Source organism: Schistocerca gregaria, chromosome 9 (assembly GCF_023897955.1).
Source record: "Schistocerca gregaria isolate iqSchGreg1 chromosome 9, iqSchGreg1.2, whole genome shotgun sequence".
Taxonomy (NCBI): Eukaryota; Metazoa; Arthropoda; class Insecta; order Orthoptera; family Acrididae; genus Schistocerca; species Schistocerca gregaria.
In genome coordinates, this window is record NC_064928.1 from 177,554,448 (window position 1) to 177,571,972 (window position 17,525).

Genomic DNA, 17,525 nt, shown 5'->3' on the forward strand with positions numbered 1-17,525 from the left:
TGACTACTGCTACTGATATAAAACAGTAGTAGCAAATAAAGTAAGGAAATCTACATATTTAGGCAGTGGACAATATGCAGACTTAAACAGTATGTTGTTAAGTTATTCAAAGGTGTTGGAGGAGAGACAAAGTTTAATACAGGAACACTATTCCATATGAGACCTTTTGCCACACATCCTACTCCATTCCTTGGGTCAAAAGGACAGCTATCACAAGGGAGGTCAGAAAGATGCTAAAGCCTATTTATTAATATATTCTGGGACAAATGAAATGAATAATTTTTGACTCATCAAGACCTAAAGGAATACTTCTAGTAGTATAAATGGGTAATTTAGATGTTTTGTAGAACAGATATCTGCCAGAAAGTGTTTCACCAATTGGGTGTAAAAGATAAAGTATGTCCGTAATTGTCAAATAAGGAATATACAGATTATATTAACTGAGTTTTCCTATTGGTGAAGGAACACTAATTGATAAGCAATTAGTGCTATCAAGGAATTAGTTTTAGTCTGGGTACACCAATGGACTGTGTCTTATAACAAACATAAGTGGTAGGCACTGAAGATAAAGAATTATACTTTGAGGTGGAGAAGAGCAATTTTGAGTCGGGCAGGGTGCAGTACAATAGACCTAGAGTTCTGAGCAGAGTTGATTTGCTGTTTATTATTTCTCTGTTTCACTCAGTTTTGCTGCCACTTGCATGCCTCGCTGAACTTGATGCAAGTGAGTTCAGTATGAATATGTGTAAGTAGTGACACATAACACACACTGCACTGTCTCCATCTGTGCACAAAATCAGGAAACACCAGGGAAAAGGTAAACAAGGAACAGCGAGGAGCAGAGGTGATGACAGCGTTTTTCCGATTAACAATGATTAGTTTGTGTTGGGTACATTAACTTCATGTAATCACAGAATAGTCTGCAACCACATGGGACTGGGACCGAAGACTTAGTTGTTCAACTGTGAGGATGCAAGGTGAATCGAGCAGATTTATGTATGCAGAATGACAATATCAACTTTAACGCGTTAGCTTGTGACATCACTGGTAAGTGAACTAATCTTATAGAGCAAATAAAGAATGACTAAATGTAGCTGTGCGTACACGAGAAAAGTACAAGTGACATGTACTTTTTAGTAGCAACTTTGCTTCAAGCGATGCTGTCAATCATGAACAAAAATTAACACGTGGCAATGCAGAAACTCTACGCATTCCTCCATCACTGAAGCAACAATCACGCTTGCCTGCCAGTATTGCTCATTACAGACTGTATGCAGCAGCCAACATAAAGAGTGTAACACCCTAAACACATTGCAAGTAAATACCTACAAAGACATTAAGCAAGGCTTGAAGATGTTACAGACATTACTTTGCCACCATAGATACAAACTGTGTTACAAGTTGGCAAATAATAAACATCAGAAGACAGTATGTGTGCACTGCTATTAGATAAAATTCAGTATGAGCTGCTACTCCCAATTCCCATGAATTCAGTCATGTTCTGTCAGGACAAATATAATTTTCCATGAGAGAGCATACCTCTGCCTCCCCTTTAACAATTAGTTATTATCTGGTTTTCTTCTCCAGGAAGCTAGACTATTGCTGTATGTGTTTGATTGCTCTACGCTCTTGTTTCATATGTTGCTACCATCTGATGGAGGGTGGCAAGTCTGCAAGCAGTGTCTTCTGCCTTACTGAGGGCCGTAAGGTACATCAACTCACTATGCCCTTGCCTGGAATGATGAGCGAGTGCACTATTTGACAACCACATAAGTCATCCAAATGAGGAAATCTGAAGCCGTAACATTTCATAAGCAGGAGAATTTTTTGTGAATTACATTTATAAAGGTAACTTGTCACAAAATAAATGATAAAATGAAGAGCTTCCATTAAAACTTTCCTTAAAAGAACTATCAACAAAAAAAATGTTTCTCCACTCAAAGTAAACCAAGAAATGAAATAAAAATTATTGTAATCCACGCATACAGTACAATTGATATGAATGATATTTAAACATTTGAAAATTGGAATATCAAACAATTGAACATTCAGATAGGAATACCAACAATGTAGGCCGTAACGAAGCCATATCAAGTTGTAGACAGGCACAATTAAGACACAAAGATTTCAGCCACAGCCTATGTCAGCACGCACGTCATGCACACATCTCAGCCCAAGATGCTGGTGCTGGTCGCGTGTATGTGAGGTGTGCTTGCTTGTGAATGTGAATGGTGTGTGTGTCTTTTTCTGATGAAGGCTGTGGCCAAAAGCTTTGTAAGTGTATTTTGATTGCACCTGTCTGCAACTTGACATGTCTTCTTTATGGTAAGCAGCAATCTGTCTTTTCCCACATTGTTAAAATTGTGAATAGTATGTCAAAGAACTATTGCACAGAGAAAAAAAAGTTGATTTGCTAAAGAACATTTTCACACATAAACTGTCAACTGAAATTTAAGAAAGCTAAGTAATGAAAACTATTGAACATATTTCAGTATGCAACTGAGGTCACAGGTCTTTTAAATGGTTTTACCTTGTTTCCAGTGAAACTTAACCAAATAGCGAGGCAAGATTAATAAATATATTGAGAACAGATACAAGAAATCCAACTTCATGAGCAGCAAACTAACAGCAACATTCTCAATGTTACTTATTACTCAAAATGTAACCACATGGCAACGGAATAATATAATGATAATCTACATGTTACTCTGTAAAAATTGAAGCTTTAATATCAGTGTCAAAGTAAAAAAAAATTAAAAAAACCTTCAGGGTAACACTCATTGTAGCATATGTAATACAATGTGGTGAAAGAAAAATCAATCTCCTGACCTTCCTACACCAAACAAAGATAAAATCCAACCCAATCTGAAAGAAAACACAACTTAACCAGTAAAAAGATTAAAAAAAACATGATTTACTGTAATGGTTAGCAGAACCAGAATAGTGCCAAACTTGTTGCTCTGCTAATAAAGGTTGTCATCATTAGGAGCACTGTAATGTATCAATTTGGTAACATATTTTGTGATGCTTCTATCTCAGATGATGTGCACACTGAAGTCCCAAGGCTCATTTTGTACAGGGACTTTCGGAAGTATGTTCTATTCCACTCGCTGATGTGAAGAAATAATAAAAATGGTGAACCACCATTTCAAAATCCCATTTTGTCTATTCCTCGTCTTGACTGATTAACTATGAGAAGGTACTGCTGTTGTATACTCCTTAAACCAATAAATGAGATATTTAGTGAAATATATAGGTCTGTGTGTATAATTAAAATTGAGCCTTTTGTCATTAATATTCACATGCAATATTTAAGCAATAATTTTCATTTTTCAGCATGATGCGTTTGAGTCTCTCTCTGGCAGGTTCAGTAATTGAGACTGTATACACTGGCTTTTATTACAGCGTGAATTCGAACCTGCAATTTGTGATTATTTTATTCAATTTTTACTCACAACTGAATTAAACTGTTTTACACAACAAACCACTAGAAAGTAGAAGCAAATATACTACCATTTATTCTGCACTCTGAATTCATTATGCATTATAGGGTATCAGCAGAATCAGCAAGGGGAGGAATATGTGGAAAATACTGACTGAAGAAGCAGCAGGATGGTAGGAAAAGTGTTAAGACCTTCATGTTACTACATTTAAGTACTATATTGAGATGTGGAAGTTCGTACAGGAGAGCAAATTGTTGCGGGTCACATAAAACCAGTCAGAAGACTTATGGTAGAAAAAAAATTAATTATCAACAAAAGCAAAAGTTTAACATTTACTCAGAAAATTGTCTCTTGTCCAGACCATCTGTTGGAAGTGTCCCAAATGTGTCACTCCCATTTATCAAGATGCCAAACTGTACCCTCTTAACACTCTCGGGAGCAAACCTGAAGGTTCAGACAGTGTACCCATATCCCACAATTGGTGTGAACAGCCTGTGCAAACATTGCAAAAATAAATGGCCATGGTGGGTGCCCTACTGTAATATGTTCATGCGATACAGCTGAAAGGAACTGATTTATGGAAACAACAGCAGATGGTTTCAAGAACTGTCAGGGATTTTTTCATATTTTCTAAAATTCAGTGTATTTCAGAAAGAGTTACCCAATTTTAGCAGTTAATATTTGGTGTTAGGAAACATGCAATAAACTAATGACAAATTTCAAAACACTCATTAAACCCATTCATTTTATTGCAGTGTTTTTGCTCAGTCAAGTAAATGTTTTGTTCTTGAAAAAGAACAGGTCCTACACCTTTTCATAACAAACTAAGCAATGTACACTATCTTTAGGCAAAGGTCTTTCATGCTCCAACAGGGTGTATACGGGGACAAGGAAAAAAAATTCCCGGATTATTCCCGGATTTCTCCCAGATATCCCATTTAAAAAATATGCTTTTTCCAGGGCGAAAATACACTTTTTCTGTGTTAAGTGACAGTAGGTTTCCTGTAGATTTTCCCTCGGAACTGTAAAACTTATCAATCCTTTGAATGGTTAACGTTTTATACAATCGCGTAGAACTTCCTGGGAAGAAAAAGAAAAGACGGAGCTCAGAAGTTTTGGAAAGACCTTTGATTTGCAGCAACATATACGCTGCATATTTTTGTATTACAAAAGTATAAATTCGCTGTGTTAGTTTCCGGAGCGTTGCAACCGAGGTTGCGATGTCCTTTTGTAAGCGAGTCGTATCTCAAGCCATGAGATCTCACCAGCCGATGACAGCAGCTATTCACACCATAGGACATGTGTTATTGTCAGCCAATAGCAAGATTACTGGTTACATAGCGCGAACACACAAAAGGAAAAGTTAACGATCTACATTAATGTACACAGTACCGTATATCTACAAGAAAAACTAAGCTTTCACATTTAATATTGGTCTCTAAGATTAACACACTACAACAAAAGCTAAGCTTTCACATGTAATATTGATCTTTTTTTGCGTGTGTTATACTTTAAAATTATGACATAAATGTCTCGGCTCGAAATTATTGTAAGTGGCTGGTCCTCAAACTGTTCAGTTTCGAACGCTCTGCGATTTAGATATCCATCCCACTTTTTCACACGTAAAGTAATTCATCTTGGGTAAAAAGAAATTACTTTGAAAGTAACTCTTTTCTAACCACCGTTCGCAATACTATCCCGAGACTGTTAGAAATAGGTTTGATTTACCAGTTGCCAGAGAGCACCAGAAAACGCATTATAGTGCGTGTGCAACTGCAGTGGTGTAGGAAGCCGGCATGTTCGTGAGTCTAAAGCACTAAGAGAGCTTACATTACACCATAAAAGAAACAGGGCACCAGAGGATACGCCAAAGAGCATCGAAATTTCATAAACCACGCTAAAATGCATAATTCGGCTTGAAGTTCAAATTGGCTTTTTTCAGATTCACAGTGAAGTAGGTCCCATCTGATACTAAGCTTTTCAGTGTGGTTTTTGGGATGTAAATTTTCTTGGAGTACCAGTACTCTATGATCTCATTTTTGGTTCTTTGTTGTTGTTGTTGTGGTCTTCAGTCCTGAGACTGGTTTGATGCAGCTCTCCATGCTACTCTATCCTGTGCAAGCTGCTTCATCTCCCAGTACCTACTGCAACCTACATCCTTCTGAATCGGCTTAGAGTAGTCATCTCTTGGTCTCCCTCTACGATTTTTACCCTCCACGCTGCTCTCCAATACTAAATTGGTGATCCCTTTATGCATCAGAACATGTCCTACCAACCGATCCCTTCTTCTGGTCAAGTTGTGCCACAAACTTCTCCCCAATCCGATTCAATACTTCCTCATTAGTTATGTGATCTACCTATCTAATCTTCAGCATTCTTCTGTAGCACCACATTTCGAAAGCTTCTATTCTCTTCTTGTCCAAACTATTTACCATCCATGATTCACTTCCATACATGGCTACACTCCATACAAATACTTTTAGAAACGACTTCCTGACACTTAAATCTATACTCAATGTTAACAAACTTCTCTTCTTCAGAAACGCTTTCCTTGCCATTGCCAGCCTACATTTTAAATCCTCTCTGCTTCGACCATCATCAGTTATTTTGCTCCCCAAATACCAAAACTCCTTTACTACTTTAAGTGTCTCACTTCCTAATCTAATTCCCTCAGCATCACCCGACTTAATTCGACTACATTCCATTATCCTCGTTTTGCTTTTGTTGATGGTCATCTTATATCCTGCTTTCAAGACACTATCCATTCCGTTCAACTGCTCTTCCAAGTCCTTTGCTGTCTCTGACAGAAATACGATGTCATTGGCGAACCTCAAAGTTTTTATTTCTTCTCCATGGACTTTAATACCTACTCAGAATTTTTCTTTTGTTTCCTTTACTGCTTGCTCAATATACAGATTGAATAACTTCGGCGACAGGCTACATCCCTGTCTCACTCCCTTCCCAACCACTGCTTCCCTTTCATGCCCCTCGACTCTTAGAACTGCCATCTGGTTTCTGTACAAATTGTAAATAGCCTGTCGCTCCCTGTATTTTACCCCTGCCACCTTCAGAGTTTGAAAGAGAGCATTCCAGCCAACATTGTCAAAAGCTTTCTCTAAGTCTACAAATGCTAGAAACGTAGGTTTGCCCTTCCTTAATCTAGCTTCTAAGATAAGTCCTAGGGTCAGTATTGCCTCACGTGTTCCAACATTTCTACGGAATCCAAACTGATTTTCCTCGAGGTCGGCTTCTACTAGTTTTTCCATTTGTCTGTAAAGAATTCGCGTTAGTATATTGCAGCTGTGACTTATTAAACTGATTGTTCGGTAATTTTCACATCTGTCAACACCTGCTTTCTTTGGGATTGGTATTATTATATTCTTCTTGAAGTCTGAGGGTATTTCGCCTGTTTCAAACATCTTGCCCACCAGATGGTAGAGTTTTGTCAGGACTGGCTCTCCCAATGCCGTCAATAGTTCCAACTGAATGTTGTCTACTCCGGGGGCCTTGTTTCGACTCAGGTCTTTCAGTGCTCTGTCAAACTCTTCACGCAGTACCGTATCTCCCAATTCATCTTCATCTACATCCTCTTCCATTTCCATAATATTGTCCTCAAGTACATCGCCCTTGTATAGATCCTCTATATACTCCTTCCACCTTTCTGCTTTCCCTTCTTTGGTTAGAACTGGGTTTCCATCTGAGCTCTTAATATCCATACAAGTGGTCCTCTTTTCTCCAAAGGTACCTTTAATTTTCCTGTAGGTAGTATCTATCTTACCCCTAGTGAGATAAGCCTCTACATCCTTACATTTGTCCTCTAGCCATCTCTGCTTAGCCATTTTGCACTCATTTCCGATCTCATTTTTGAGATGTTTGTATTCCTTTTTGCCTGCTTCATTTACTGCATTTTTATATTTTCTCCTTTCACCAATTAAATTCAATATTTCTTCTGTTACCCAAGGATTTCTACTAGCCCTCATCTTTTAACCTACTTGATCCTCTGCTGCCTTCTCTACTTCATCCCTCAAAGCTACCCATTCTTCTTCTATTGTATTTCTTTCCCCCATTCATTTGCTCCCTTATGCTCTCCTTGAAACTCAGTACAACCTCTGGTTCTTTCAGCTTATCCAGATCCCATGCCCTTAAATTCCCACCTTTTTGCAGTTCCTTCAGTTTTAATATACAGGTCATAACCAATAGATTGTGGTCAGAGTCCACATCTGCCCCTGGAAACGTCTTACAATGTAAAACCTGGTTCCTAAATCTCTGTCGTACCATTATATAATCTATCTGAAACCTGTCAGTATCTCCAGGCTTCTTCCATGTAAACAGCCTTCTTTTATGATTCTTGAACCAAGTGTTAGCTATGATTAAGTTGTGCTCTATGCAAAATTCTACCAGGCGGCTTCCGCTTTCATTTCTTTGCCCCAGTCCATATTCACCTACTATGTTTCCGTCTCTCCCTTTTCCTACTACCGAATTCCAGTCACCCATGACTATTAAATTTTCGTCACCCTTCACTATCTGAATAATTTCTTTTATTTGATCATACATTTCTTCAATTTCTTCGTTATCTGCAGAGCTAGTTGGCATATAAACTTGTACTACTGTAGTAGGTGTGGGCTTCGTATCTATCTTGGCCACAATAATGCGTTCACTATGTTGTTTGTAGTATCTTACCCGTATTCCTATTTTCCTATTCATTATTAAACCTACTCCTGCATTACCCCTATTTGATTTTGTGTTTATAACCCTGTAGTCACCTGACCAGAAGTCTTGTTTCTCCTGCCACCGAACTTCACTAATTCCCTCTTCAGGAACCACACGTTTGTCTGGCCTCTCAACAGATACCCCTCCGTTGTGGTTGCACCTGCGTTACGGCTATCTGTATCGCTGAGGCACGCAAGCCTCCCCACTAACGGCAAGGTTTATGGTTCATGGGGGGTTTTGGTTCTTTATTATGGCATAATGCCATACATGGAAGAAGATGATAACGTGAACTTGAAATTCAGCGAGCAGTTGGAACTAGCCAATACTGTAGAATGAAACACTTTGTTTCAAATAAAATGATTGCCTCAGCAAAAAGATTAATAAAGCCAAATTTCTTTTCTTTAGCAAACTTGCAAAAATAACTTCATTGTTCTGCAAGGCTATTAATGCTTGAGTGCTACTAACTTGGAAATAAAATAAAATCAGAGAACTGAAATTAATACTATATTTTTGCCCTCCGTAATTATGTAATGTATTTTAATTCACTTGATACCTCCCGGCCACAGAAATCCGTTTTGTTTTCATTTGAGGTGGGAGCTGTACACGAAGAGAAGCAGCGAAATCATTTAATGTAAACACAGGTCACGTGGAGACTAACCGCCTCAGACAACTCTGTGCAAGCGCGAATCTGGCACCTAGGGTGCGCGAGAAAAATTTTTCCCATTTGCATCTGGCTGCTTACTGCTACCACCGATACAGCTAACAGCCAAACTTCAAATAGCGGGAAGTGGGAGAAGGTACTGCTTATAAGCGAGTCAAATGCGTATGCGCAACAGAACGCTGGCAGCTGGTCAAACGAACCTAATGTGAACAGTTGTGACGTCATGCTCTTAGCAAGCAGTTTATTGTTACGAAGAATTACAGTCTGCGCCTTACGGCCTTTGACATATTTTTGCTATTTGCAGACGCTTGTGCGTGCACAGTGTTTTGTCGCAGTAAATTGCACGTTTCCTTTGCCACTAAGGTTTTATTTTTTTCTGTCTCATTTATATTTTATTGCTGCAGTATCATTCTCCAGTAGCAGGATACAATAACATTCATTGCTAGAGAATCAATTCTGCGGTCAAAATTACAAAAATTTAACTGAAAGCTAAAACAATGGCAAATTTCCGGAATTCCAAAAAATTCCCGGGTATTTCCCGGTTTTCTCCCGGATGAAAAAATTCCTGGGTTTTTCCTGGATTTCCCGGTTGTCCCGGGTCGTATACACCCTGTCCAAGATTTCATGAGGGTTCTGGTATCAAATCTGCACAATATGGTTGCTACATCTACCACAAACATGAACTGTTGCTTCTTGCAGTTTTTCACTGTCATCTAAGGAACAAAATATGAGCCTGTGGAACATTAAACATGGTGCTTGATGAGTTCGTTGCAAATAAAACACAGCATGCCATTCTTACTGCAGATATATCTTCAAACATGTAAGTGACAAATAGTGTGTTCCATGGAAGAGTTACAGGACAAGTACTATTCATTATATGTTTATAAATGATCTAATGAATAACATCGTAGGCTTCATGGGGCTGGCATGGATGATGACATTCTTTGAAGAGGAATCAGAACTGTAGAAAGTTCTAAGGCCTACAAAGGATTAACATTTGGCATTGGGAGTGGAAACAAAGAAACAGAACTATTGCATATAAACAGATGGAAATACCAGTAACTGTAATGATAAATGACTACCAAACATGCACTGGCAGCAGTTACAGTCTAGGCCTATTCAGATACATCTGATGTGAAGTTCGGATGTCAATGGCAGCAACATCATAGCTGATGTTATCTTTCAGTTCCTGTATTGTGTGTGGATTTGTTTGACAGGCCTTGCTCCTCAAGTGCCCCACAGCAAAAAAATCACATCAGATCCGGCAAACGTGTGGTGGCCATAAATGTTTTCTGACAATCGTTCCTCAGTTGAAGGCATCATGGACTGTTTCTAGTGTTGCCTCAGACATATGGCATGTTGCCCCATTTTGAAGGACGAAGAAATATTGTCATTCATATTCAGCAAGTTGAGCATAAAATGTACAAAAAATTTCTATATATGCAACCATGTTGGTAGTAGTGTCAAAAAACACTGGTCCAATGATGCGCGTCCGTATTTCACAGCACCAAATGCTGGTTTCTTTATCACAGAGTGGTTGCTGACACACAATGTTCTTTGAATTCATGTGACCAGAAAGATCCACAGTTGATGTTATTCAGAAGCCACATGCAGTAACCTAGAAGTTTCAAACTGTCATCCTCCCGTCTCTGTTGCACAACTGTTACACAATGTGGCTTCAGACTAAGATGTTTCAATATCCGCTGACAACTACACCTACGTAAATGCACCTGTTGGGTCAATTTACGTGTAGACTTCTTTGGGCTCTGAATAGTTCTTTGGCAAATGTTTGCAATAACTGCCAGTGTGCTAACTGAAGAAATTCTTTGTTATTTTACACGTTTCACAGGTCTATAGGTGCACCCAGTTTTATATAGACTCTGTATTGCTCTCTTTGCTCATAGTCCTCTATCCGCATACTTGACCCTGAAAATTTTCCAAGTTTCCTTAATCGAACCAGTTTTCAAATATGCTTCCACAATTTCAGTTCTTTCTTCTAAAAAGAAAGTCATTTTGCAGACCGCAAAGAGAAATGTGAAATAAACTGAAATGCTGAGACAAGAGTGCTAACAACTGATTATTGCATAAAACTGTCAATTACTGCAGCTAGTTACTCTGTTTCAGAAGTCGAAATACTGCATTCATATTCAAAGAGGAGGTGGGTTGATTTTTAACTGTGCCATCCTGTATTACACTCGCATATCTCACAAAAACTCAATTAAGGTACAGTAAGAGATGTGCAAGCTCACACAGAAGCTGGCCAGCAATCTTTCTTCCCATGCACCAGTCGCAACTTTAACAGGAAAGAGGAGAGGAGAGAGTGTTAAGTCCTGTGATACTTCATGGACCAAAGCTCTGGACAAAAAGGCTAAAATTAATCTGTGCCTTGTTACTATGAAATTTTTATCAAATCCGTATAAGACGAACAAGAGTGGTTCACAAGCATTTTTCTTTGTTCTGGATGGGATGGCCCAATTAAAGACGGTATTAAGTTCCTAAGGATCTCACAAATCTGAGTGGGGACATTAAAGGCTTTCCTGTTACAAAGAAGCAGATCTGCCATTAAGTTACAGCCTCCGTGGTCACTCACAAATGCAGAGAATGGACACAAGTTCATTCACAGAGGTTCCTATAGAAAATCCAGCAGTTACACCGGCTGCTAGGAAACTTACTGTGGGCAGTGGCTAGCTCCACAACTGGAGTTGTGGAGAGACCACCATGGAAAAGCAGTGGAGTTTGCACACACTGCCATGCCATTGTCCGGCCACCTACAAAGGAGAATTTGAAGATTTTTTTGAGGGGGAATTGTAAAGTTTGGTCCCATTATGAAGACTGGCAGGGTGAAGTAGCCAAGCATTGATCTATCACTGGAAGGCACTGCAAACAAAGCTCGCGAGTTTTAAGATGATACTATGGGAAATTCAGTGCTCTGAAAACGAAGAGTGTGGAAAGGAGACCAAAACTGCTGTGGAGGAGCATTTGGGAGGGCAATCAATTACTGTAGGTCATACTATGATATTCAGATAATAGAACATGATATGATGAGCTACTCTGGTACGGAGTCAGAATCTGGAACCAATTTTAGTTCTCATGTTGCTTTTAGATTATGACACTTCATGTCATTCCTGAATCTGTATCTTATGTCCACATCTCAGTTCTGACTTTGCATTATGGGGAAAGTCTGTCTCTATGCTACCGATTTTTATATTTTCCCCGAGGTCTGATGTCATTTTGTGACATCCTCAGTTTCCATTCAACTTTATTTTTGCTATCTGATCTGAGTCTCTAATTATAACATGGTGACCTCCCTTACAATCTAATTACAACAGACAAAAGATGCTCCACGGGAATTGGTGACTGAACGGCCATTGCAGCAGAGACAACAGAGAAGAGACTGTCAGTCACCGGAAACCTAGAGAATGATGAAGTAGGAACCAGTGGACACAGCACAGGTTAGTCTGCTCTGAGCAACACCTGTAAAGCCACTAGTATGTGGAGATAAAATCCATCAGCTACGAATCAGCAGCAACACGACTAGCACCAACCCACCTCAGTATCAACACACTGTATCACCACCACACCAGTCACTCTGATTCCCACAATCACATCACATGATCACATAAAATGTTTCATCCTCCTCTACATGCCCAATTAACAAGTCATGTACATGGCCAATAAATCTGGCACCGAAAGATTTGTATTACTGCCATGTGTAAACAAACAAATGTAGCTATTGTTACACTGTATCCATATTTTTAATACAGTATCCTACTCAACAAATCATAATGTGGCTTTATGTCTTCCTTATGCTGATACACGAGTCATGAAAATTACTTACTGTCTATAAAAGAACTAGGTACAGATGTTGGCATACCTGTTTTATTTGACTGGCTTTGGATCTGGCCTTTGTCTTTATGGTGGCTCTCACAGGTGCTCCCTTCTCAGAAGAGACGAGTATGAAACCAAGATGGACGGATTCGTAGCTGTCTTTGGACAGGTGCATGCTCCACACACTCGCACTGGGGTGGACGAACGGCGGTGATGAGGCTTCGAAAGGGCCTTTCGGCCAATTCCTCAGCTGATGCACATTCCATGTAAACGTAGCCTTGGTTGTCACAAAGTTTGTTACGGCTATTTCATGTACACACTCAGGACTCTGCTGCGACCCAAATTCAAATGTCACCTGCAAAAGAAAAAGTGTACTTGTTACCATTTTGTAAGGCTTTATACAAAATTGGAAATAAACCTTCAGCACAGTGCTATATCTACTATATAGAGACCATCAGATGATTACATTCCAAGAAGTGGGAAGTGTGTGACATTTCACATGAAATGCTAAAGTCTGAGTGAGCGTTGTCTGGCGGCAGCAGCACATGCAGGCCCGTCAAAATGGTTTGCACCCAGACGTTGGGTATGACACACCTGAGAAGCTCCTGACTACAAAGAAGGTGGATGGACCATGTTCCAACTGACTATGCAGTTATCTTCAGGTCTTAAAACGTTTTGTTGTAAAACACATTTTAGACCTAAAGACTACAGCATAATCTGTTGAAACTGGTTGTTTTAAGTAAAAAACATTTTATGTGATCTTGTCTGTTGAATGGTTTTTAACAATTCATTGAATGATGATGATGATATGTGCAAATCATTGTAAACATGAAACCTCCTGGCAGATTAAAACTGTGTGCCCGACCGAGACTCGAACTCGGGACCTTTGCCTTTCGCGGGCAAGTGATCTACCATCTGAGCTACCAAAGCACGACTCACGTCCGGTCCCCACAGCTTCACTTCTGCCAGTATCTCGTCTCCTACCTTCCAAACTTTACAGAAGCTCTCCTGGGAACCATGCAGAACTAGCACAGCATCCAGAAGGAGCACCGTTTCAATCTGCCAGGAAGTTTCATATCAGCACACACTCCGCTGCAGAGTGAAAATCTCATTCTCGAAACATCCCCCAAGCTGTGGCTAAGCCATGTCTCCGCAGTATCTTTCTTTTAGGAGTGCTAGTTCTGCATAGTTCGCAAGAGAGCTTCTGTAAAGTTTGGAAGGTAGGAGACGAGATACTGGCAGAAGTGAAGCAGTGGGGACCGGGTGTGACTCGTGCTTCGGTAGCTCAGAGGGTAGAGTACTTGCCCGCGAAAGGCAAAGATCCCAAGTTCGAGTCTCGGTCGGGCACACAGTTTTAATCTGCAAGGAAGTTTCATATCAGCGCACAGTCCGCTGCGGAGTGAAAATCGCATTCTGGATGCATTGTAAACACATCAATCCAGTAAGTAAGTATTACAGCTACGATAAAGACTTCAGCTTAGGCAGTATGGTGTAATACAGACACCTATGTCAGTAATTAGATCATTCATCTAAAAATGTTAATTAGATGCAAACACAGTATAAAACTGATTTAATTCAAAATACACTGCCTGACAAAACATTTGAAGCACACAAAATACATAGCCAGATGTCAATTTAACTTCATACACATACACGTCTGTTCAAAAAAATTCTGGAACTTTGTCCACAAAAATTTACTACACTTACCTTTTACTTATTCTGCATGATCTCCTTTAAAATACTCTCCTCCACAATTGATTCACCACTACCAATGCATTTCCATTTCTGGAAGCAGTCTTGGTACGCGTCTTGCTGGATCGTGGGAAGTGCTATCTTTTATCCCGCATGTCCTTGCAAATCTTTGACCTTTCGACGGGGTTTTCAACTTTAGAAAAAAACGTCTGTGGTGGTCAGGTTGGGTGAGTATGGAGGATGAGACAGCTCAGCGATTTAATTCTTTGTGCTATAGTCACGCACCAACAGGGATGAATGTGCGCACACGTTATTGTGAAGGAAGAGCCATGAATTGTCTCACCACATTTCAGGCCATTTCCTTCCCAGATTTTCTCGCAGGTGCCACAGCATGTCCCGATAGTACCATCGACGAATATGATGAACTAAACTTTCAAGTCTAACAACCTGTCACCATGGCTTTGACACTCGATCGGACCTGATAAGCTTTTTTGTTTAGGGGATCCGTTACCGACCTACTGGGAAGACTGAACCTCTATCTCAACATCATAACCATAGACCCACATCTCATCACCAATTATGACTCTCTTGAACACCTCATTCTCAATTGCACAGATTTCATGGCATGATCCAACTGAAATGTTGCATCCTTCTACAATCTCTCGACACAATCTACAATCTCTTCGATTGGCATGCACAATTTTGTTGACGTTTCTACATGAGCGTTGTCTTATAGCGTCCCAAGTGAATTAATACGAAAAGACTTAAAAAAAGGTATTTATAAAGAGACATTTAAAACTTGAATAATATAGATTTTTTCCCAGTACCCGTATTATAATAATTTATCTGTGTAAGTTGCAAAGAAATATAACAAAATGATCTAAAGAAATGACAAGATATGCTGTTTTGTTAATTTTTTTAGTCATATTCTCTTCTTGTCTTGTGTTGATTGCGTGTAGATGGACATCTTGCGTGTGCTGGCAAATGTAAGCATATTTGTACTAATTAAGCAGATACTACATTCATTTAATATTATTGTGCACTTTTAATTTGTAAGAGGTGACCCTGATTTCATGTCCGCCTTCCTTGAATTAACCTGCATTCAAGTAATTTACAGTTCAACAATCGCAGCGGCTGATGCAGCCAACGACGCCATTACGTGGCTCTATTAACTTATAAAAAATTAGCGGAAGCAAAAAACTCGCCCGCTATTAACATAATATTCATTTTTCTCCACAGCTGCATGAAGTTACAGAAAATACGTAGCTTTAAGATTCTTATTTTCAGTACAACAGCCGAGAGCCAGAGCCAGGACTCCGACTACGAGGCAATGGTTAACGGAGGTAAGAAAAAATACTCTCGCGCTTGTGTGGGCCGTAATTGTAATTAATAACTAAATTCGCAATCTGTATACCACAATGTTCTACTAAATACAGCACTGAACAATAACTAACAGACATACAATAATGAAATTTCCGGCAGTTACACATTAAACACAGCCGTGTACAGGGATACCAACTGCATTTCACTCCAACAAACCACTAGTGCGAAATTACACATGTTCCAGAATTTTTTGAACAGACCTTGTACACCTTGGGTCGATATGAAAATGACTACTGTTTCAGTTCTCTGTTAACAGGTAGAACAGATACCAGAGTGCATTAGTGTTATTCGTGTTTAGTATTGTTACCATACTTGGTAGGCTTTGTAAAGGGCATGGGCAGCATCAGATGTTGAAAGATCCCTGTGAAGAACACACAGATGCTATGTACTCATCTGGGAAGGCATTATCGGCACCTGAAAGATTCAAATTGGGCTTCATTGTGGGTCTATTGGGATAACTGGCTGAATCTTGCTATTTCTGGGATTGTGAGACGTTCGGACACTCTGCTGTCTGAGGGAAGACATACTCGGAGTCAAAGTTCCTGTCTAGTATGTCTGATGATCACAAGGAAGGAGCGCAATATTGTGGACCTAGCACACTGTAATCCCTTCAGATCTGTACCTATTACCTGAGGACAAGTAATGGATTCCCTGCAACATTGTGTCATCCCACAGCACTGATCAGGGACTGTAAGTAGACGGACTAGGGAATTACAATCCCAGGCACAGGCTACCATTAACACAACACAAATGGCTGCACTCAGAATGGCAACCAGAAATACCTCCTGTATCATCCCGTGTTTCCTCCCGTGCGACAATACCGTGGTGGAATTTTTGAACAGAACAAATTTTATTCACCCATAGTATGTGCACCTGTGAACTGACCAGCGAGATCCCCGTCCCCAATAGCAGGCCTACAAGTGTGGGAAAAGTTTGGATATCAATTCTGTCCAGTACCAATGTCCAGAATTTAGAGGACCAGTTACAACAGTTGTGGGTCAGCTTCCCTCAGGATGTCGTGCCATTGTATCCTCTCCTAACAGCACGAGCGCACACATCCACAGCGGAGGGAGTGCTTGTCACACTGATAATAGGGCTTGAATTTGTAATCACCATGACCTCACAACCAACGAATTTTCATCTTGTTCAGTCCTCCCCTTGTGACTTCTTCACTATTTTTGTCAGACAGTATAAAAAAGAGAGCAACATGTGACAGCAATATGATACGTGCTGCAATGCATATAATATGTATTTTTTGTTATTTATTAACTAAATTTGTAACACATCCATTATTGTTAACTATGCAATTTTTTGTTGCAAAGTAGTTCAGACACAGTTACTCCGATTACGATTTAGCTGGTCTTACCAAGTGATAAGTTGTCACAAAGTTGTCTTTTTACAATGGTTGTGACTATTGTTTGACAGCAGGACTCCATCTAATCTTTTGCAATGACATTATAAAGCTATACACTGGGCCCACTTTGTGTAAGGATTCCTCCGGGAGGCAGGAATCAACTAAGTGGGATGGCCTTCACTATCTGCTGACATGAGCTCAATCGAGCACTAGGAGTAGTTGAAGTTTCAGGAAGCCACAACGGATGGCCCCAAGAGGGTCACTGTCGAAAGGTCTGACAGCAACATCTCTATCATATTGTGGACAGTGTGCCAAAGAGGATCCAAATGTGTCATAAGCTACATGATGAAGTGGCTTGATACTGACTGTTACCCAGTAGTAAGTTTTTTATTTCAAATATTTGAAAAATGTGTACTTTCGAACGGAGCACTTTTATACAAGATACTGTTTAGTT

At 39.7% G+C, this 17,525-nt stretch overlaps 1 protein-coding gene across 2 annotated transcripts in view; it reads right to left on the bottom strand.

The window, feature by feature from the left end:
* Nucleotides 1-17,525, bottom strand: part of LOC126291971 (speckle-type POZ protein-like) — a 182,142-nt gene that overhangs the window by 38,560 nt on the left and 126,057 nt on the right. Inside the window, exon 2 of one of the 2 annotated variants that reach the window (XM_049985724.1) lies at nt 12,689-12,997. The exons of the other annotated variant lie outside the window; for it this stretch is intronic. Within the exon in view, the coding sequence (XP_049841681.1) occupies nt 12,689-12,997 (309 nt within the window). The remainder of the gene's footprint in view (nt 1-12,688; nt 12,998-17,525) is intronic. 2 annotated transcript variants of the gene reach the window in all.